The sequence below is a fragment of the Python bivittatus genome, unplaced genomic scaffold, assembly GCF_059951505.1.
Source record: "Python bivittatus isolate LINGU-HERP-01145 unplaced genomic scaffold, Pbiv_v1 ctg000080_np1212, whole genome shotgun sequence".
Classification (NCBI taxonomy): Eukaryota; Metazoa; Chordata; class Lepidosauria; order Squamata; family Pythonidae; genus Python; species Python bivittatus.
In genome coordinates, this window is record NW_028277035.1 from 37,918,451 (window position 1) to 37,940,798 (window position 22,348).

At 40.8% G+C, this 22,348-nt stretch overlaps 1 protein-coding gene across 5 annotated transcripts in view; it reads left to right on the forward strand.

Moving 5' to 3' along the window:
• Positions 1-9,000: 9,000 nt before the first annotated feature.
• The window catches only part of G3BP1 (G3BP stress granule assembly factor 1), a 32,780-nt gene continuing 19,432 nt past the window's right edge, over positions 9,001-22,348 (forward strand). For 3 of the 5 annotated variants that reach the window (XM_088133869.1, XM_088133871.1, XM_088133870.1), the window contains exons 1-2: positions 9,001-9,151; positions 21,796-21,909. In XM_088133869.1, the coding sequence (XP_087989995.1) occupies positions 21,815-21,909 (95 nt within the window). In that variant the 5' untranslated portion in view covers positions 9,001-9,151; positions 21,796-21,814. Of the gene's footprint in view, positions 9,152-9,390; positions 9,413-21,795; positions 21,910-22,348 lie in introns of those variants that run through there. The other 2 variants (XM_088133872.1, XM_088133874.1) reach the window with 2 other exon arrangements.

Below are 22,348 nucleotides of genomic sequence, written 5' to 3' on the forward strand. Positions count from 1 at the left end.
TAAGCTCAATGTGAGGGCAATGTGAGGCTTGAAAATGCAGGGTTTAGGGTGGGAGAAGTGAACAAGTACTAAGTCACCATGGATGGAGGAAGGGAATCTTATTAAGACAGGCTTTCTCCACAAAGGTTGGGGCTGCAGGTTCCCAAAAGGCCATGTAGGCTGGGAATTCTGAAAGTTATAGTCCATTCCTTTCTAGAAGCTTACCAGTTTGTGGGAAGGGTCCTTTATCAGAAGAGGGAAGGTTAATTTGCTGTGGTTTCAAGCTGTGATGTAAGTTATTTTTATACTAGAAGGCTAACAATTAGATGTGGTTTCAGGTTATTTAAAAGGAATTTATGTTCTGTGATCATTTATTTCATCTGTAAATGCCTGTCCCAAGCTACTGATTTATGAATTAGCAGCTTGCAGTGTGCTCTACTTTATAGCCAAGAACAAATGAGGGGGCTTAGAGATAACCAAATGCCAGTCCAATGTCTGCAAGGATCTAGCAGAAGACAAAGTGGCTATGAAAGCTATTGCAGGAGAAGGGAAGGGCCAAAATGTTTCATATATCTGTCTTGCCTTAAATGTGCAATAAAGATAGATAGATAGATAGATAGATAGATAGATAGATAGATAGATAGATAGATAGATACACACACACATATATACATATACATACATACATACACATACACACACACACACACACACACACACTTGATTTTCTATTTTAAATAAATGTTCTCAGATGCTCTGGAGAGACTGTCTTAATAACAGGATCTCCTATCATGATACACACAAAATCAATGTGTTTTCTGTCCAAAATTACTAAACTAAGCTGGTGTGGGTCTTCCGGGCTGTGTGGCCGTGGTCTTGAGTCTTGTTTCCTAACGTTTCGCCAGCACCTGTGACCGGCCACACAGCCCGGAAGACCCACACCAGCCATCGTATGCCGGCCGTGAAAGCCTTCGACAATACATTACTAAACTAACTTCCAATAAATGAATCTGGGCTTATGATAGAAATTTTAGTAGCTTTTAAGGGAGGGTGTTATTTTTTATTATTCCATACTGAACACCCTGTTAAAACCATTTATCCCCTACTGCTGTTGTTTCATTCTGTTGCTTCTTTTTGACCTTTTTGCCATCCAGTCGTTTTTCCAGATTGTCCAAAGCACCTTTATATCCTAAGGTATGCTAGTCTCTTCTTAACATCCTGATACCTCAATACTCTTGAACAATAGCTATAGAATTACAGAGTTGGAAGTGGCATTTCTTCCCATTGAAAATCCATTAAGGAAGGAAAAGATGAAATTGCTAAACAATATATTTTGATGGCTGGCAGCACTAAGAGCCTTCTGCCTGGAGGAACTCTGCATTTTTAAGAACTTTAAAGCAAGGGAATATTTATTAAGAGGAAGCTGTATCTGAAATACTATCTTTAGAATTAAGAGCAAATTCTGATTTGATGTTTATTATTTGATAATATCTTCCTTACTCCTACATATTAAAACTTAGATGGTGTTCAAAATAAAGCACTCATGTAATGTTCTTCTCTCTGTTTTGGTGTAAACTTAGGTTGGCAGAAATTGATTTCTTTTTTAAATTAAATGCTTTGTTAGATGGGCTATGCCAGCCAATTTCTCTTTCAGGAACTTGTAGATGGAACAGCAATTTAAAATCTTTGCATACAGCTAGTATGCTATTTATTGGATGTCTGTTACTCTCTGCAGTTTAGAATATTGGGAGTCATGCAGTTACAAAGAGAACTGCTTTGTTTTCTGTTTTTTTTTTTAAACATGAAGGTTATACCAAGCCTACATCAGTACTAAGATACATAGCAATTAAATGAGAAATTATCCCTTCCGATTAACTAGAAGCTGAGTACAGACAGTCCCCTACTTATGAACTTTTGAGTTGCGAATTTTCTCCAATTCGAACAAGATGGTCCTGGAACTAAGAAGAAGGCAGGAAAGGGTTAGTTTCCGGTGTGGCACAAACTAACCCTTTTCCACCTTCTCCTGACTTCTGGTCCCACCTTTTGGTCCTATCTTCTTGCATGTTTAGTTGTGTGTGGTGTGTGGCAATTGCAAATGTCTGCAGTTAAGCACAAGAGTGACAATGAGGAGAGGGTAGTGCAAAGAAGCGCCAATCCATTATGATGTTAACGAAGATGGAGATATTGAAGAATATGGGGGGGGAGAGAAGATGGCGAACATGGCATGTTCCTACGGCATGAATCGTTCCATGACTAGAACAACCATTAAGAACAAAGAGAAGATCATGAACATGTGAAAAGTTCGGTGCCTATGTAATCCACAATAATAAGCAAGAGGAGAGGAAAAGTGATGGAAAAGATGGAGATGCTGCTCGGCATGCGGATCGAAGATCAGTAGCAGTGGCGTGTGCTACTTAGTCTAATGCTAATCCAGGAGAAGGCTAAAAGCTTATTCCATGACTTGCAACAGAAGGCTGGTGAAAGTGCTTCTGAAAAGGCATTTGTTGCAAGTCATGGCTGGTTCCAGCGTTTTAAGGCTCGTGTGAACCTTCATAATGTGAGAGTGAGTGGTAAGGCAGTGAGTGCAGATGAGGCTGCAGCCAAGGAGTTCCCGGAAACTGTTAAGGAGATAATCGAGGAAGGTGGTTATTTGCCCCAGCAAATATTCCGTGTGGATGAAACGGGGCTTTATTGGAAGAAAATGCCAGAGAGAATGTACATCAGCAAGGAGGAGAAGATGAAGCCAGGCTTTAAAGCTGCGAAGAATAGGTTAACTGTGCTGCTAGGTAGCAACGCTTCTGGTGACCTGGGCCTAAACCACTACTAGTCTACCACTCTGAGAACCCACGAGCTCTCAAGAACATCTCAAAGAGCTCACTTCCTGTTGTGTGGAAGGCTAACAAGAAAGCTTGGGTCACCCTTCTCATCTTGAAGACCACCATTTCATCCTGGAAGTGGAGAGGTACTGCCATGAGAAAAACATGGACTTCAAGATTCTGCTCATATTGAATAATGCCCCGGATCATTCACCTTACTTGGACTATTTCCATCCAAATGTGAAGGCTGTGTATCTGCCTTCCAACACCAGCTCCCTCCTGCAGCCTATGGATAGCAACCTTAAAAAAATATTATCTTTGCCACACATTTAGGCAGGCAGTTCAGGCAATCAAAGTGGACTCCCAGATGACCTTGTGCCAGTTCTGGAAGTCCTAAGACATCTATAAGGCTATCAAGAACATCGATGCAGCCTGGTGCAAGGTTACCCCTGTGAATATGAATTGGGTGTGGAAACATCTGTGCCCTCAGTTTGTTCATGACTTTCAAGGGTTTGAGGTGGTGGAAAGGGAGTCGCAGGGCATTGTCAGCAACTTGGTCACCCTCAGCAAGGAGCTTCAGCTCAACCTGGAGGAGGGAGACTTTGATGAGCTGCTAGCTGCACAAATGGAGGACTTCTTCAATAAAGACCTCCTGGAGTTGGAAAAGCAGCAAAAACAAGAGGAAGAAGTAGAGATTGAACCACCAAAGTGGTTCCAGACCAAGCTAATTGTGGAAGGGTTCAGCTTGTTTGAGAAAGTGCTATCATTGTTCGAGGTGCAGGCTGCTAACACCGAGTGCTTCACCAAGGTGGCTGCAGCTATTCACAATGCAATCTAGTACTAAGGTGTCATTTACAAGGAAAAGAGGAAGGCCACCACCCAAAGTTCACTGGAATGCTTCTTCAGGAAGGTGGAGAAACGTGCTGTTTCAACTCCACAGGACGGGTATATGCCATCGCCACAAGCACCAGTGCTGCTGCTTATGTAAGGTAAGAACTGTACTGAGCATGTTTTTTATACTTGTTGGATTTGCGAACAAAATGGACTTATGAACAGCCTCTCAGGATGTAACCTGTTTGTAAGTAGGGGACTGTCTGTAACTTCATTTTACACTGTCAGCTGGAAAACCTAATGCTTGTCCCTGTGCTATTCAGTGGTCTTAAATTCAGTACAGAGAAAGAAAGTGGTGACTTGCTTCCTATTACTGGAGCTTTACATTATTTAGTTGCAAGAGTACATAAATAGTTTGTACACACTTTTTGAGTACAGGCACTGCAAAGGGACATAACAGATCTGGTTAAAATGTACAAGAGTTGATCAGATGCAAGACAGGGCAGAATTTCTACATTAATTGCAGTTTAGCAGGATTTTGCTGTGTTGAAAAATGGCAATTTCTGAAACTTTTGTGTATGTTTTGAGGGTTTGATCTCTCTTGCATCTAGTCATTCTGATACTGAACACCCCATTCTAGTTCTACATGTGGTATTGCCTTTTTAAGCCTCCTATTGATCATACATGCACAACTGATATTACAGTGTTGTACAGTAATGTGTCCCTTCATGGATCACTCCCTTGCCGTGGGGAAGGGGCTTGCGTAACTCAGTGAAGCCATGAGCTATACCATGCAGGGCCACCCAAGATGGACAGGTCATGACAGAGAGTTCTGACAAAATGTGGTCCACTGGAGAAGGAAATGGCAACCCACTCTAGTATCCTTGCCAAGAAAATCCCATGGACAATGTCAAAAGGCTAAAAGATATGACACCGGAAGATGAGCCCCTCAGGTCGGAAGTTGTCCAATATGCTACTGGGGAAGAACGCAATTCCAAGTAGCTCCAGAAAGAGTGAAGCGGCTGGGCCAAAGCCGAAAGGACGTTCAGCTGTGGATGTATCTGGAAGCAAAAAGAAGGTCCGATGCTGTAAAGAACAATATTGTATAGGTACCTGGAATGTAAGATCTATGAATCAAGGCAAGCTGGATGTGGTCAAACATGAGATGACAAGATTGAACATCAACATCTTGGGAATCAGCAAATTAAAATGGACGGGAATGGGTGAATTTAATTCAGGTGACCATTATATCTACTACTGTGGGCAAGAAACCCTTAGAAGAAATGGAGTAGCACTCATAGTCAATAAGAGAGTGGGAAAGGCAGTAATGTGGTACAACCTCAAAAAGGACAGAATGATCTCAGTGCGAATCCAAGGCAAACCATTCAACATCACAGTAATCCTAGTCTATGCCCCAACCACTGATGCTGAAGAAGCTGAAGTTGACCGGTTCTATGAAGACCTACAACACCTTCTAGAACTAGCACCAAAAAAAGATGTCCTTTTCATCACAGGGGATTGGAAGTAGGAAGTCAAGAAATAGTCGGAATAACAGGCAGGTTTGGCCTTGGAGTACAAAATGAAGCAGGTCATAGCAAACACTCTTTTCCATCAACACAAGAGATGACTCTACACATGGACATCACCAGATGGTCAATACCGAAACCAGATTGATTATATACTTTGCAGCCAAAGATGGAGAAGCTCTATACAGACAGCAAAAACAAGACCAGGAGCCGACTGTGGCTCAGAGCATGAGCTGCTTACTGCAAAATTTAGGCTTAAATTGAAGAATGTAGGGAAAACCACTAGATCACTCAGGTATGACTTGGACCATATTCCTTATGAGTACACAGTAAAGGTGATGAATAGATTTAGGGGATTAGATTTGGTAGACAGAGTGCCTGAAGAACTATGGACGGAGGTCCATAACATTGTACAGGAGGTAGCAACTAAAACCATCCCAAAGAAAAAGAAATGCAAGAAAGCAAAATGGCTGTCTGATGAGGCTTTACATATAGCTGTGGAAAGAAGGAATGTGAAAAGCAAGGGTGAAAGGGAAGGATATAAGCAACTAAATGGAGATTTCCAGAGAGCAGCAAGGAGAGATAAGAAGGCTTTCTTAAATGAACAATGCAAAGAAATTGAGGAAAACAATAAAATGGGGAAGACTAGAGATCTCTTCAAGAAAGTTGGAGATATCAAAGGAACGTTTAGTGCAAAGATAAAGGACAAAAAAGGCAGGGACCTAACAGAAGCAAAAGAGATTAAGAAGAGGTGGCAAGAATACACAGAACTCTACAAGAAAGATCTAAATGTCCCTGATGTCCATGCTGGTGTGATCACTGACTTTGAGCTGGACATCCTAGAGAGAGAAGTCAAGTGGGCCTTAGGAAGCATTACTAACAACAAAGCTAGCGGAGATGACAGTATTTCAGCTGAGTTATTTAAAATACTAAAAGATGATGCTGTTAAAGTGCTGCACTCAATATGCCAGCAAGTTTGGAAAACGCAACAGTGGCCACGGGATTGGAAAAGGTCAGTTTACGTTCCAATTCCAAAGAAGGGCAATGCCAAAGAATGCTCAAACTATCGCACAATTGCGCTGATTTCACATGCTAGCAAGGTTATGCTCAAAATCCTACAAGCTAGGCTTCAGCAGTACGTGAACCAGAACTACCGGATGTACAAGCTGGGTTTCGAAGAGGTAGAGGAACTAGAGATCAAATTGCCAACATTCGCTGGATCATGGAGAAAGCACGAGAGTTCCAGAAAACATCTGCTTCATTGACTATGCAAAAGCCTTCGATTGTGTGGATCACAACAAACTCTGGCAAATTCTTAATGAGATGGGGGTACCAGGCCACCTTACCTGTCTCCTGAGAAATCTGTATGCGGGCCAAGAAACAACAGTTAGAACTGGTCACGGAACAACCGATTGGTTCAAAATGGGGAAAGGAGTACGACAAGGCTGTATACTGTCACTCTGCTTATTTAACCTATATGCAGAGTACATCATGAGAAATTCAAGGCTGGAAGAATCACAAGCCGGAATTAAGATTGCAGGGAGAAATATCAACAACCTCAGGTATGCAGACGATACCACCCTAATGGCAGAAAGTGAAGAAGAACTAAAGAGCCTCTTGATGAGGGTGAAAGAGGAGAGTGCAAAAGCTGGCTTGAAACTCAACATTAAAAAAACTAAGTTCATGGCATCTGAACTCATCAATTCTTGGCAAATAGAAGGGGTAGAAATGGAAGCAGTAACAGACTTCATTTATTTGGGCTCCAAGATCACCTCAGACGGAGACTGCAGCCATGAAATTAAAAGACGTTTGCTCCTTGGGAGGAAAGCTATGGCAAATCTAGATAGCATATTAAAAAGCAGAGACATCACCGTGCCGACAGAGATCCACATAATCAAAGCTATGGTTTTCCGAGTAGTAATGTATGGCTGTGAGAGCTGGACCATAAAGAAGGCTGAGCGCCGAAGAATTGATGCCTTTGAACTGTGGTGCTGGAGAAGACTCTTGAGAGTCCCCTGGACTGCTAGGAGGTCAAACCAGTCAATCTTAAAGGAAATCAACCCTGACTGCTCATTGGAAGGATTGACACTGAAGCTCAAGCTCAGATACTTTGGCCACCTAATGCAAAGAGAGGACTCTTTGGAAAAGACCCTGATGCTGGGAAAGATTGAAGGCAAAAGGAGAAGGGGACAGCAGAGGATGAGATGGTTAGATAGCATCACTGAAGCAATGAGCATGAAACTGAGCCAACTCAGGGAGGCAGTGAAGGACAAGAAGGCCTGGCGCGATATGGTTCATGGGGTCACGAAGAGTCGGACACGACTTAACGACTGAACAACAACAACAGTAATGTGTGATGAATTCTTTGATTTATCCCTCCAAAGTGTTTGTATGGGTATGAAATATATAAAACATTACTGCTCATAACAGGCACATATACTGTATATGAGTCCTAACAAATAGAGTGCAGACAGCCTTTTTTTTTTTAGATTTTTTAAAATCCTGCATTCATTATTTTTATAAATAATTCAAGACAGCAAATATACTGTCTTGAAGTATAGCTAATACTCCTTCCTCGTCCTATTTTTCTCACAACAACAACCCTGTAAGGTGAGTTGGGCTGAGAGAGAGTTGGCCTAAAGTCACCCAGCCAGCTTTCATGCCTAAGGTGGGACTGGAACTCACAGTCTCCTGCTTTCTAGCCTGGTGCCTTAACCACTGGACCAAACTGGCTTTAAAGTGGGGGAATGACACTTTTCAAACAGCTGTACTTTAACTTCCTAAGATTTAGTGAAAAACTGTCATCCCCTCATAGCTGGGCTGTTAAGTTTTTTTTAAGACCCAGGGGACTCTACAGCCTCTGCTGGAGATCCTCATGCTTACCCCCATATATATTGAGTTACTGCTGTTTATATTCTAGTGGGACTAGTCACGCTGCAAAAGCATCATACTGAAGTAAGGTGGCCCGGGAGTAACACAGCCTTACTAGTTGTGAAGATACATTTAAATAGGAAATAATGCCTCCCCCTTCTCCATTTGGGAAACTGGGGCAAACCCTGCCTTAATACAAGTCCTAAACCTTCATTTGAAACTTGCGGGTGTACTTTGACCGAACGTCTCATTCTGTTATGAGAAATATAAAAGTTCGTTGGGCTTTTACAGGTCTCGAGCAATTACTCGCGCGTGCGTCTGAGGAATTACAGTGGGTGAGTACAGATATTAGGTGTGCGTTCTGCGACCACGGCGACTTCAGTCGGTCAAGGCGAATCAGAGCGACCGGTGTGGGCTTGAACCTTCATGAACAAGAGGGCAGCGCAAGACTGACTTGGGGGAGGGCGTGATGGAAGAAGCCCGCTTTTTCCCCTCCCGCTTATTCCCTCAGAACTGGCCGCGTTTCAGGGTAAGGTGCTTCCCTCTAAAGAGGTCCGCATCACAATTCTGTCAATCATACGTTACCGTTCGTCGTAACTGGACTCTGCGCCCGGTACTGATCCATAGCAACGCCCTTTTTTGCACGGGGTTTCCGAGTCTTGATTATCTAGAGTTTCAACCGTGCGGCGCACCTATCCTTGCCGGGCTATGTAACCACGCCTCCGCGGCATCTTTCTCCTAATAATGAAGGGAGCGTCGTCTCGTTGGTCTTCGCCTGAATCTATTACTTCTATTCCTGCCTTAATACGCCCTTCCTTGGCAATTATTGGTTGTTGCAGGCATCAATCCTGTTCATCGGACTCATGCTTCCCGTAACGCAATTGGGCTATTTCCTTGCCTTTCTGAAAGCTGTCCGCCCTCTTTTTTCTTCGGGCCTATCGGTCTCCGAGCTCGGAACTTGGCCGACAGCTGATTGGATGTGGGTGTGCAGTAGTGTTTGGCTGAGCGACGGGTATATTTACCCGGCGGCTGAGCACGCTGTTGCGTGAGGTGCTTCCCGTCTCTCGTCGTGTGCGTTTCCTCGTTCGGAGTGAAATCTCCTCTAGTCCAGCTCCGCCTCGCCCTCAGGTTGGTTTGGGAGGGTAGGCCGGGTCACGTCCTTCATGGGGCTGCAGACGCCTTCGTCGTCACCGTCGCCATAGACGCGCAGGGCCCGAGCGGCGGTGCCTGCGATCCTCCTCCCCCTCCCTCTCCCTCGCTCCCGGTTCGGGTTCTCTCAGAGTCTGCGGCCTTATTTCGGTTCCCGAGCGGGGCGGCGGAGGTGGATGCCTCAGACCGCTTTGGCCATCCGCGCGAAAGATACGATTGTGCGGCGGCTTACGGCCAAAGGTTATCAGAGTCTGCCTGTCGGCGTTGGACTTCGCGAATGGCGGAATGAGGGCATCGTGGGGTGTGAGGGCGGAGGGCTGGCGGCTAGCGAGCCTTCTGTATCTCTGCCGCTTTGTAGTGCGGGAATACATGCCTGCGGTAGTGGATTTGGCGGCGTTAACAGGCCCGGCCGGCCAAGGGATGTGAAGGACGGGGGGTCGGCCTAACGCACGCGCGCGGCCAGGAGGATTATCCTTTTATACTGACGGGGGCGACTCTAAGCCCGCCCCCGGAGACGGTGGTTATCAGTGCCAAATCTCGCTTCTCCCTCCCCCCTTCTCGTGCCCTGAGAGAAAAAAGGTGGCCCCGCGCTCTGAATAGCTCAGTAAGAAGGTACCTGAGCGTGCCTGTAAAGCGCTGCGGGCCTGCCAGAGGAGGAAACGGGACGCTGAAGCCGCCGCAGCCCTTCTACTCTTGCGCTTCCCGATAAAAAGGACGAAAATCCGCGACCCTCTTGCCGTTTTCGGCGGTGGAGGAGCGGGAGAGTACTAAAGTGAAAGAGGCGTGAGAGGCCGCTCCTTTTACCGTAGTAGAAATAACTGCATGCAGAGGACAATGGTGTCCTTCAGTTCCGAAGAGAAAAGGCATTGGTAAAGCGAGCAGCGCTACAAAGTGAGCTGAGGTTGCAGCTTTATTGTGCTACTCAGGCATACAGCTGCGAGCTTTGTCTACGGAGTGATAATTTCATTGCACGAGCAGCAGAATTAGACTGGAATACAAAAATTCTCAATTTTACTTAAGTGGTAATAACCAGTCCTCCCTCTTCTCTTGGGAAATGTTTGTTAGGGTTGTTGCATTCATGCAAGCGTGCACAAAATATGTGCATATAAGCTTTAAGTCATATACATGAATTTTCAAATAATTTTACCTGTCAGTGAGTTCTATTCTTTCCCAAATAGTCTTAATAGAAATTGTGTATATGTATGTCCACCTGGCAGTAGAAATATGTGGTGAACATTGTAACTAATATGTAAACTGTCAAGTGGGAGCTTTGTAATCTATTGCTGAGTATTATAGGATAGCTATGTTTCCAGTCAGTGCTATTTTTGTCGTCTTATCACCAGTATTACATTTAGGAAGTGTAGATGGATCTACTAAGATTTAGGTGCATGACTACTTCATGACTTGCTATTTGGAAGCCACAAAAGTTGTGGTTTAAATGTAATTCTATATTGAATGTAGTTCTATTAAAGTCTATTGCACAATTTCTTTTGGGAATGTCAGTTATGTTCCCTTAAGTTAAAGACACGATGAAACATCCTAATGGCTATTTTGATCTTTGTGCTGATGTTACATACTAGTAACACAAGTGATTCTTGGAGCTTGACATGGCAGTACTTATACATCCTCTTCCAAACAACTGTATTTATGTAGAATTTTATTTTGACTGGTTATGGAAAATTGTTTCTCTTCTTTGCTTTTCATGCCTTGTAATATTCCTGTTATAAGGAATGCTCTAAATATTACTGTGTGTCATATAACTTTTTTTCACGGGAAAACAATTTTCCTCTGAGGCTTAAGATTTATTTATTTTTTTTTACTATAAGAAGGCTAAATTTTATAGGCAATTGAGATAGGCAGCCAAGGGAGAAAATCGAGCTTGACTTCCTCTTTGCTTGGTTTGGCAAAATGATTTTAGTAGTAACCTGCATTGTGCAGAAACTATCTTTTTCTTCCCCTTTCTAACTTAAAACCAAGGAATAATTTGTATGAATGGAACAGAAGAAAAGTTTTCATGCTTTTGCTTGTGATGCAGTGCTTTGTAACTGTACCTCGTTTAGCTTTCCATTGAGAAGTTTTAAAAGAGCAATGATGCTCTAAATTACCCTTTACTAACTTGCAGTAGAAAAATGTTGAGTTAAAGTTTCCATCTCCAGCTAGTTTAGGACTTGTTCTAAAGTAATACTTTTTTCCTTGAATGTTTAAGACTGGGGCATATGTAGTGGCTTCTTTAGGAATAATTGTGGAAAGCTAATAGTACCAGATGATATGGAATTTATATCCCTCTCCATGCTAGCAGAGTTTTATTGTGAATTTCTAAATATTGGAGTGTGTTGCTAAATCACATTCTCTTTTATTTGTGTAAATATTGTATATATAACCAAGGGAAAGCCATGGGCAGGATATTTCTATGGAGACCAAGAGTGTGTAGTGGGAGTTAAAGAGTTCATGATAGAGGAACTGCCATTTCTTAAACCATGTTGAGTTTATTTTAGTGAGGGTGAAAAGGAAAGAGCTTTACCTTTCCTGACTTTTCTCTTCCTTTGATAGCAAGTAGAAGGAGCAGCTTCAGTATTCGTGTAATTTCTCCCATTTTGGAGTTATATTGCAAAACTTTTATCATTAGAACAGCTGCTGCAGATATGGAGACTTCTGCTTCTCATCCAAGGACTTCCATAGCAGATTTGCCTCACTGGTAGTTTAATCCTATAGCTGTTGGTAACTCTTAAGATTTCAGAGTAAAAATTAGCTGAAATACCCTAATAATGCATTTTAAGAATATCCCCATCTGCAAAAAGGAGGGTCTTTCACAGAGGTGGGGAATATATGATTTTCCAGACATTATAACTCTTAGCATCTGGTGGTCAGTGGAGAAGGATGCTGGGAGTTTGGTATCTGAAAGCCAAGGTTGCTCAATCCATAGTTAAACACAGGCTGGATATTAAGCAGTTATGTATAGCGCTATGTATGCAATATAGTAATGATGGAATAAAATCCAGAAAGTACTAGAAAGTATAAATTAGATTGTCATCCATGTACAGTATAAGTACTGATTGTTTGAAATAGACTAAAATTAATTGGTGTTAGCTGAAATGGAAAAGGGTGACTAGCCTTGTTATCAGATGTTAACATTACTCTGAAATATCTATATTTTTAAACAATTCTGTGCACTTTCAGTGGTAAATATAAAAAGTTATAAGAATGAACACATTGTGCCTTGAAAATTTGTTAGTAATAGTTGTGAATTGCTATACCTTCTTGAATTTGATCACAAATATTACTGTCTAATTCACAGAAATCAGCATGAATTCTATGTGGGGTTGCACAGGGTTCGGTTTTCTTTCCATTCCTATTCGAAAACTGCATGAAGCCACTGGGTGAGATCATCCATTGCCATGGGGTGAAGTATCATCAGTATGTTGATGATACCCAATTATACCTTTCTGAATTAAGCAATGCTGTTGGTGTCCTATCCCAGTGCCTGAAGACTGTAAGGGCCTGGATAGGGAAAAACAGGCTTCAACTGAACTCTGGCAAGACTGAATGGCTCTGGGTTTCAGGGCCCTCCAGAGGCTATGCCCATCAGAGGATGGGGCTGCACTGCCCCAAACAGACTCTGTGCAGTCTGGGGGTCCTCCTACAATCGTGACTCCTGCTCAAAGAGGTGGCATTCGTGGCTAGGAGGGACTATGCACAGCTTCATGTTATGTGCCAGTGGCATCCATTCCTGGATCAGAAGGCTCTACGTATGGTCACTCATGTGGTCACCTCCCGGATGGATTACTGTAATGCACTCTACACGGGGCTGCCCTCCAAGAGTATCTTGAAGCTTCAGCTGGTGCAAAATGTGGCAGTGTGGGTAGTTATGCTTGCCCCTAGAATGGCACACGTTATACCTCTGCTCTGTAAGTTGCACTGGTTGCCAGTTTGCTTCCGGGTCCAATTCAAGGTACTGGTTTTGACCTTTAAAGCCCTTCATGGCATGGGAGTGGGCTATTTGAGGGACCGTTTCTCCCTAATTATCTCTGCCGGTCCCGTCAGGTCCAGCAGAAGGAGTGCAGGTCTCTGGCAGGACAGGAGGTGGGCCTTTTCTGTAGTAGCATCCGCCTTGTGGAACATAATTCCCCCCAAGGTGAGACTGGCTCTATCCTTAATATTCTTCTGGAAGTCCCTCAAAACATAGTTGTGTCAACAGGCTTGGGTATCTCCAGGAAATGGCAAATTAGTGAGGTGGCTGTATTGTCTATGACAACCTTTCTCAGCCTTTTGACCCTGGAGGTAACTTTGAAATATTTTTCAGGCCTTGGGGAACCCCTGCACATTCAGGCTGAAATATAGGCCAGAAGTTACAAATTTATTATATTCATTTCATGTGCGCATTTGTATGTGTGCATTAACAGTGTTCCTAAACTAAAAGAATGAAACTTAACTCTTTAATGTGAAACCTGTGCTTGTTTTTTGCTGCACGAATGCTCAATTCTGGGCCATGTACAAAATTTATTTAAAATAACGGGATAAAATAACTGTAGGAAAACAGGGAAAATATGTGGCAGGGAGAGACTGACATCACAGACTAAATTGGACAAGTCTTTTAATTTCTTGAAAAATACACTTCTCCCTCCCCTTCCTTCAATATATTCCTCCTTTCCTGTAATATATTTCTCCCTTCTTGCAACATAGCGTTCACCTGTTATCAACGGTCTCCCCTATCTTGCATCAAAAATTAAAAATGGATTCACCCAAATAAACACAGTCCTGCAGCACAATCCCAGAGAGCTCAAAGAGTTGTAACTAGTTTTTTGTTTGGTCTCTGCTCATCACTTTGAGAGCTCATTGCCTGAATTTGAAATAATTTTTAAATCATGATCTCTCAGGGAACCCCTAGTGACTTCTCACGGAACCCTAGGATTTCACAGAACCCTGGCTGAGAAACCCTGGTCTGTAACACCAAACCTTCTGCTAGTCTGTTAATAGTAACACTGATCAATGTTTTTAACTGTAGATTTTAAAAAAAATTACTTATTTTACAGTTTTTATTGTACACTGTTCAGTCACATATGTGAGATGGGCAGCTATATAATGATGAAATGAGGCAATTAATGCTGGCTCTGCAAGTTTTACTCTTTATTTCTGTGTTTTGCACTCTTCCTTTTGAGTTCCTTGCATGCTATTGAGAATTCTTATGCTGAGGAAGGAACAGACATAGGACTTTATCCATCTTCATCAGTCCTTGAGGGGAACATGAGTTTCTTATGGTTTGCTTCATCAAAAAAATTCATCACTGCATATATGCTTCCTTTATAACAGCTCAAAGACCTGTAAGTTTGGATAGGTTGGGTGTTGATATTGATGGGCTTGATACAGGCTCATCTAGGAATTTAGTATCTTAACAGGTATTTGAAAGCTGACTTTTCAAATATCTTATTAGCTGTAACTTGTCTCACATAAATGGTTTTATGTGAATACCTAGTAATAAAAGCAAAATCAGGGTAAAAACTGAAACACACACTCTACTTCTCAGAGTTTAATGAAATTTTCAAGCAAATTTATGCTAGCTTTCACATCACAATTTCATATTTTATCATACTATTTGAATCCAAGTTTCAGCAGTTTTGGTTGTCATGACTAAGAATAGGGTCTCTTAAAGAGTGACAATTGATGCTCCTAGGTGTGAAATTATAGAAATGGACAGATGATGTAGTTATATAGCAATCCCAATCCTCTTCATACCTCCAAAATTAGAAGAAAAACTGTGGGTTGTTAAACATCTGTGAAGTCAGTGTACAGGAACAGTATTGACTATATGTAGCAATGCTGACAAATCCTATCATAAAGTGATTCCATATACTGCTCAGCTAGGACAATCTTGAATTGGAAACTGGACTTCCCTTTTCACACAGTTCTTTCTGTAAGGTCAAGATGCAACGCCACCATTATGGAAATATGCTAAAAATTATGAGAGTTCTTGAAGATCTCTTTATAAAACCAGTTGTTTGCTGATTCAGTTGCAGGTCAAGCATACAGCTTGGTTATCTGTTAGAAAGTGCAGACGTGCCTACTACATTGGATTTTCTTTTGTAAGTTTCAGTGAAAATGTAACTTAAGTATGAGGATCAGAGTACTTAGCTCTTCTGCTTTGGCCATTAATATACCAGTTGAACAGTGTTTTTATTTGCGATTCTGACATTCAGAGATATATATGTGCTTTAATACCTTTCATTAAATGAGATTCCAAATAGGATTAGGAACTTCTATATTCAACTTTAGGGTTTGTGCACTTTTTAAAATAGTTATAGACTCTGAAGGCAGAAGGAAGCCCCTTTTGGTTACACATTGTGAAAGACCTTGTAGGAAGAGGGCCATGTTAGTCTATGGTAGCCAAAAATCAGGAGCATGGTAGCACCTTTTCTTATTTACTGGTGATATTTTTGTCATCTGGATCCATTGGAAAACAGTCTCTGATCAAATTCTATCAGAACTCAGCAATTCCACCCCATCACCTTAGCCTTGGCCTATCTTCAGAAAAAGTTAACTACTTTTATGTCATGGTAAAACTATAGAATGGACATATAGACACCATGTTGTACAGGAAACATGCAGATTGCCATGCATACCAATGTGTTTCTGGCTTCCACCCAAAATATATCACAAAATCTTTAACCATAGTGTATACTATAACCACATTTGTCACAACCAGCTTGACAGAAATGCTCAACTGATGGAATTAAATCAGCTATTTAGAAGACTTGATTATCCACCCAATGAGATTAATAGGCAAAGCCAAATTGATACTGAGGGAGGACCTATTAAAAGATCACAAAAATGGAACACTTGTTTGTTATCACCTACAGCACACAGCTTAAGCTGCTCAAATGCATTATTAATAGGCTACAGCCCATATCAGACAATGAAACTGCACTTTTTTTAGGTACTGGGCAATAGGCCCATACTTGTATACAGACAACCATCCAACTTGAAGGAAATTATCACAAGCAACAAGAAATATAGAACAATGGGAGCCAGACCTTGCAACCAATACAGATGTCTGCCTTGCTCCCACATTTACACCAACGGTGCTATCATAGGCCCCAGCAACTTTACACACAAGATTAGAGGTATCTTCACATGCTCTTCCTCCAAGGTGATACATGCCATCATTTACTAAGAACACCTTTCTGGATTCTGTATCAGGAAAACAGGCCAGACTATCCACAAAAGAATTAATCAGCAAAAGTTTGAGGTGGGGACTTAAAACAAAGTAAAATCAGACTCTTTTAACCTCCCAGGACGCTCCTTTGCAGATCTCAAAATAGCTGTTTGGTATAAAGAAACTACCAGCACAATAGAACGGGATGCTAGACTCACATACATCAAAAGGTTTTGGGCCATCTCTGAAGGTCTCAACAAGCACAGTAGGTTGTTAACAATCTGCCTCACATGTACCCTGCATCTGAATAACAAGCCTGCTGCTTCTGCCTCCCCGCCTGCTACCCTTGCATCCCAGTTTAAACTCTACATCAGTAAAACCCACTCCATACATCTGAAAAAAAATAAGCTGTAGTCCATGAAAACCTGTGCCTTTTTACAAAATGTATTGGTCTAGAAAAGTGCAACTAGATTCTGACATTGTGAAAGAGAGAACAACCCTTGAATGTAATTGAAGAAATACAGGGTCAGGTTTATTGCAATCTTCAATCTTTATCTGCTATTGGCAGATAGCATTCCTCCTTGCTGGATAGTAAAATCTCTAAGCAGCTTTTGAAAACTATTTCACAGTTTTAAAAATGTGACAACAGAAAAACATTGCATGCCAGACTGAAATAAATTCTTTCTATTAATCTGCTGGCTTGTAGAATAATATCTATTTAGCCACTCCTCATCTTGCCTCTAGTGATGAGAATACCTGCAGATTATGTGTATGAAGCTGAATTCCCTGGAATCTTCTGGAACATTTCACTCTAGATGTAGAAGGGAGATGATCCATTCCTTCTAGTTCCTAGATAGTTGGTGCCTGAGCATGGTCTTATTTTTTATTATACTGTTAAGGTAATAAGCTTATACTTACTTTCCAGTTACATATATTGGAATTTCTGATAGATTTGTCAATTTCATAGGTTCTGTGTTAAAAAATTCTTTTATAATAGCTTGCATCTAGACTACCCATGGGTAAGACTATAGGATTTTCTTACTGAAGGGAAAGACAGAATCAGATTTTGTTGTTATGCCCATGCAGTACTGAGAAACTGGTAGAGTAGGTAAGGAAAGTAGTGCTAGAAGCTGAAGACAAGATTTGCGAAAGCTACCATGTCCCATTTTCCTTCTTAGTAAAGTTCCTAATTATTGGGAGGGAGAATTGGACAAGGTAGCTTTCACAAAATGGAGATTGGGCAAAGTAGCTTTCATCTAGTCCATCTATTCCACAAATAGAAACAGTAGAGTGATTCTGACCTGATTAATTTTAAGTGTCCTAATTGGTTTGGAAAGTGAGATGAAATATATTGCTTCAAATGCATAAAGAAAGGCAGTTCAGTTGCCAATACTGAACATGCGTTATAGTGGCTTTTCAGCCATTTGGTCAAGAGACATTCTAGAATCATTCTAATTTCACCAAGTGGAAAGCAAGTAGATGAATTCTCAGTAACACTGTTTGCTGCGCTACTTCAAAGACATGCAGCTCCTAGATTCCCAACATGGTCCATGTTGTCAGTCATTTTATGAGAGTGCCCAAATATGCTCTTCACTTTCCAAAGAGACTCCCTTCCCCCCAAAATCAGCATTAACATTTACCATGAAATGCTTGCTTGGATTTCGTTAGGAGCTGAGCAACCTGGTGGTCTGCAGGTCTGTTGAGTTACAATTTATAAGTTGTAATTGATAAAGCTGGAGTAAAATATGATGCAAATCCTCTTCTGTGGTAAGGAACCACTATCCAGATCAGAAGTCTTTGTACTAAATGGTAGTATAGTGCCTTTGTTTCTAAATTGTTTATAAATCAATTTAGATATTTTAGAGATGATGGACTCCTATGGCATAACTTAAGTGTATATCTTAAGTTTAATGAAATAAGTTAGAATCCTATTTACTACGTTGAACGTAGCATTATGCTGTAGAAATTTTTAAGGTGATAGTTTGATTTAGTTCATAAGCCTTTAAATTATATGGATTCCATTCTCAGAGAACATGCTATCAGTGTGCTAGTTTATATACTGGATATCATGGATTTCCTTTCTTCATGTGTTTAAATTACCAAAAGTGGATTTATATATAAAAAAGTGTCACCGGTGGGCCACCACTTATTAAGCTTTGAAGTTCTGCCAGTGTTCAACCACAGTACAGGTGGTCTTCGTTTAAGGACCATTTGTTCAATGATTGTTCAAACTTATAGCAGTGTTGAACAAGTGGTAGTTATTTCCAGTCCTTGAAATTATGTTGGTTGCAGCATTCCTGCAGTCATATGATTGCAATCCAGGTGCCTGGTGCGCAGTTACAACATCACAGTGTCTTGTGGTCACATGATCACCATTTGTGTCCTTTGCAGGCTTCCTATGAGCAAAGTCAATGGGGGAGCTGGTAGGAGGTCGCATGTGACATCCTCACTTAATGGCCCGTGTTGATTTGCTTAACAATGGCAACCTGGGGTGCCAGAATTTCTGTTGCTAATTGATGCAGTCACATGACGTCATGCTTAGTGGTGGAAATTCCGGTCTCAATTACTGTTAAGTGGGGACTACCTGTAATTTCTTTTTATGGAACTCTACTATACCAACATTCTCTCAATATTTCAAGAACTTTCTTCTCATATTAACTTGATGCTAGACCTCACTTCACAATAATTCATTTTTGACATTACTGTAAAATTACAAGATGGGTTTTATATCTTTTTATGCCAGAAACCAATTGCTAAGCATAATGTTTCCAATTTCAGTTCAGAATACCATATTGTTTATAGCTGATCCCTACAATATAATGGTATCTGTTCAAACTCAACAGGCAGCCATGTATCCAAGAGATTTTAAGCAGGCATTTGTTAAACTGTAATACTCATTCAGTGAAGTTAAATAGCTTAACAAAGGCAGACTTGTGTACGTTAACTATTTATTCTGGTCAACATTGCCTTGTTTGGGCCTTTGATAATACATTTGGACTTCTTTGCTTACACACAATAACAGACTGCATCAGAGCAATTCAGATATAGAAGCCAGATCCAGCAGCAGATCCTGATTTCAACTTGTCCTATCCAAATCTATTCTTGTAATATTGTTATAGAGCCTAGTAATACAGTATCAGGGATTGACATATTTTCTCATTTTCTAAGGTGATAACATTTCTGTTTTGCTGCTGAAAAAACTGCATGGATATGTAGCTCAGCCAGGCTTGAGGAAGTATTTACCTTTAACTGTATTTTATATTGTAAGAACTGTCTGGTTTCTGCACAAAAGAGTAAATGGCTAACAGCTTGAAATAGCAGTATCCAAAAACAAAGGAATAATACTTCAGCCCTTTAGGATGACGTCATTGACTTCAGGATCGATGCCCTTAACAGCTAATCTAGAATTCATTTGGAATATTAATGTTCCATTATTTATTTATTCAATTTATATAGCCCACCCATCTCACATGTGTGAGTCTGGGTGGCTCGGAAAGTTAAAAACAAAAGAACAAAAAATATAAATAACAAAAAACAGTAACAAAAACCAGCAAAAAAAAAATTAAGACAATTAAAAACAATTAACCATAACATGTAAAATGCAGGAGAATACCAACCAACAACTTATGAACAATATAGCCATCTCATCAGCTCCATACTTCTACAGAATCACCAGGCCTGATAACCATGTCTTCAGAGTTCTCCGAAGGCCAGCAGGGTTGGGACCAAAGTAACTTCAGGAGGGATGATGATCCAGAAGGCAGGTGCCACAGCAGAAAAGGCTCTCCTCCTGGGTCCCATCAGATGAAACTCCCTAATAAATGGGACCCATAGCATATCCTTCTGCTGGACCTGATGGGATGGTATCCTGATGGGTAGGTGTAACCAGGGAGAGGCAGTTCCTCAGATAACCTGGGTCCAAGGTATTTTAAAAGAATACTATTTTTTTTTTCTTACACTACTTATGTTAATCAACTTATCCATGGATGAACCCCTACAGCTGTTTCACTCACTGGTATAATAGACAATTTTCTTATACTCACCTGCTTGTATTTCAATACCCCTTGACTTTTGCTAGTCCTTTCCCAACTCTGTGTGTGTGTGTGTGTGTGTGTGTGTGTTCTATAGGCAAAATGATCAGGATGATCTTTCCTGAATCTGATGAAGTAATTGTGGTTCACAAAAGTTTATGCAATGAGAAATGTATTGGTGTTTGAGTTGCCCCAAGAGTTTTTATTGTGTTTGATGTAGCTATTTCACATAGTTACATCTCTTAATATTTTATCCAGATTAATGAACATATAAATGTCTAAATCTTTTCATCTGAGCAAATTATATTTTACAAAGGATTTTTTTTCCAATGATAATTGTTTCCATGTGATTTTGAGATTAGCTAACCTTTGATTTATTTATTTAGCAAATTTATATAGCTGCTCATCTCACAAAAAGTGACTCTGGGTGGCGTATAGCAGTTACATGTCTGTTCAACCTCATGGACAATGAACAGTGATATATCTAATAGAAGTATATTAATATTTTAAGTAGATAAGTTTTTGACAAGTTCTATCAGATACCAGTTTAATTAAACCATATTTCAAAGAGTAAGCCTGATTACTAACTCTTTGATTTAGTGACTAGGCATTAAAGAAATGAGGATCTTACAAGTTTGGGAAAATTGGCGACATTATAAAATCTTGGCAGAATTTTGCTTGAAGTGTTGTTGTTGTTGTTATTAAAATTTATTATAGCCACCCAACTCCAATGGACTTGGGTGATGTACAACACCCCCCCCCCCAAAATTCATGAAAACAGCTAAAACGTCTTGTATTTGAGTTCTGCAAATACAAATGTAGAAAATAGTGAAGGCCAGCAAAGTGATCACTTCAACAAGGCTTGGTTATCTCAGGTCTCTGATAGATACTAGGCACTGTTTCACTTCCTTGGCGAGATAACTTTGATCAAATTATTGATAGAAGTGAAGCATCTGTCCAGGTCTTTTCATAGGGCTCTATTTTGTATGCTCCATAGTTTGGACTGATGAGCCAATTCTAGTTCTTCTTGAAGGGAGAGGAAAGATTGCTAAAGAATTGAAATAAGGATTTGTGTTATTGCTTGTCTCAGTATGGATGAGGTAAAATGAGACCTTTTGTCACTTTCATACATATTCCCTTGAGTGTATTGGAAGAACTTGGAGAATGGTAACTTTTTCCTTTCATATGAGATCTTTCTAGAAGCTAGACATAACTCATATACCTCATGCTGAATCTGCAAAGCCAGTACAAACTCAGCCTTCTCACATGCTTAGGGACCCTAAGGAATGCCTGGGAGGAAGGAAATCAAATACTTTTATATCCCTGGATAACCCTGAGTTTTATGATAATTTAATAACGTATGTAGTAAACTAATTAGTTTAGCTCAGCTTCACTTGCAAGACATTAGAGGGGGTTCAGATTTTCATGAAGATTTTGGCCTTCAGTTTTCAGTTGACCAAAGAAATGGTGATGGAGAAGCCAAGTCCCCTGCTGGTTGGGCGGGAGTTCGTGAGACAGTATTATACTCTGCTGAATCAAGCACCAGACTACCTGCACAGGTACAGTTTTCAACTTACCTTTGAAAGTTTTTGTAACAATAAATTGTTCTGCTGTTTGGTATTTGCACATACACCTTTGTGCTTTATTCCTCACACCATCTCCTTACCCTTATGTTATCTTTTAGCAATTTGCTGCTACATTAAAGAACAACAGCCACCCCTTGAAATTTGGTGTTATGCAAGCAGATTTATCTACTCCCCCTCAAGTGTGGCACCTCAAAATATGCTCTGAACAATTGTGTAATTCTTCGATGCAGATTTTAAAAGGAACATGACTGCCCCACTCCCTTCTACTGTCAATTCTATCAGGAAAGATACTACATTGCATTTTAGACCTACTGTTCTAAGTAGTAAGATGCTTTTTAGAAATTCCATATTCTTGAATTCCCCACAGCTTCATACCAAAGTAGGGATGGGGTGAAATTGTTTTCATATTTGA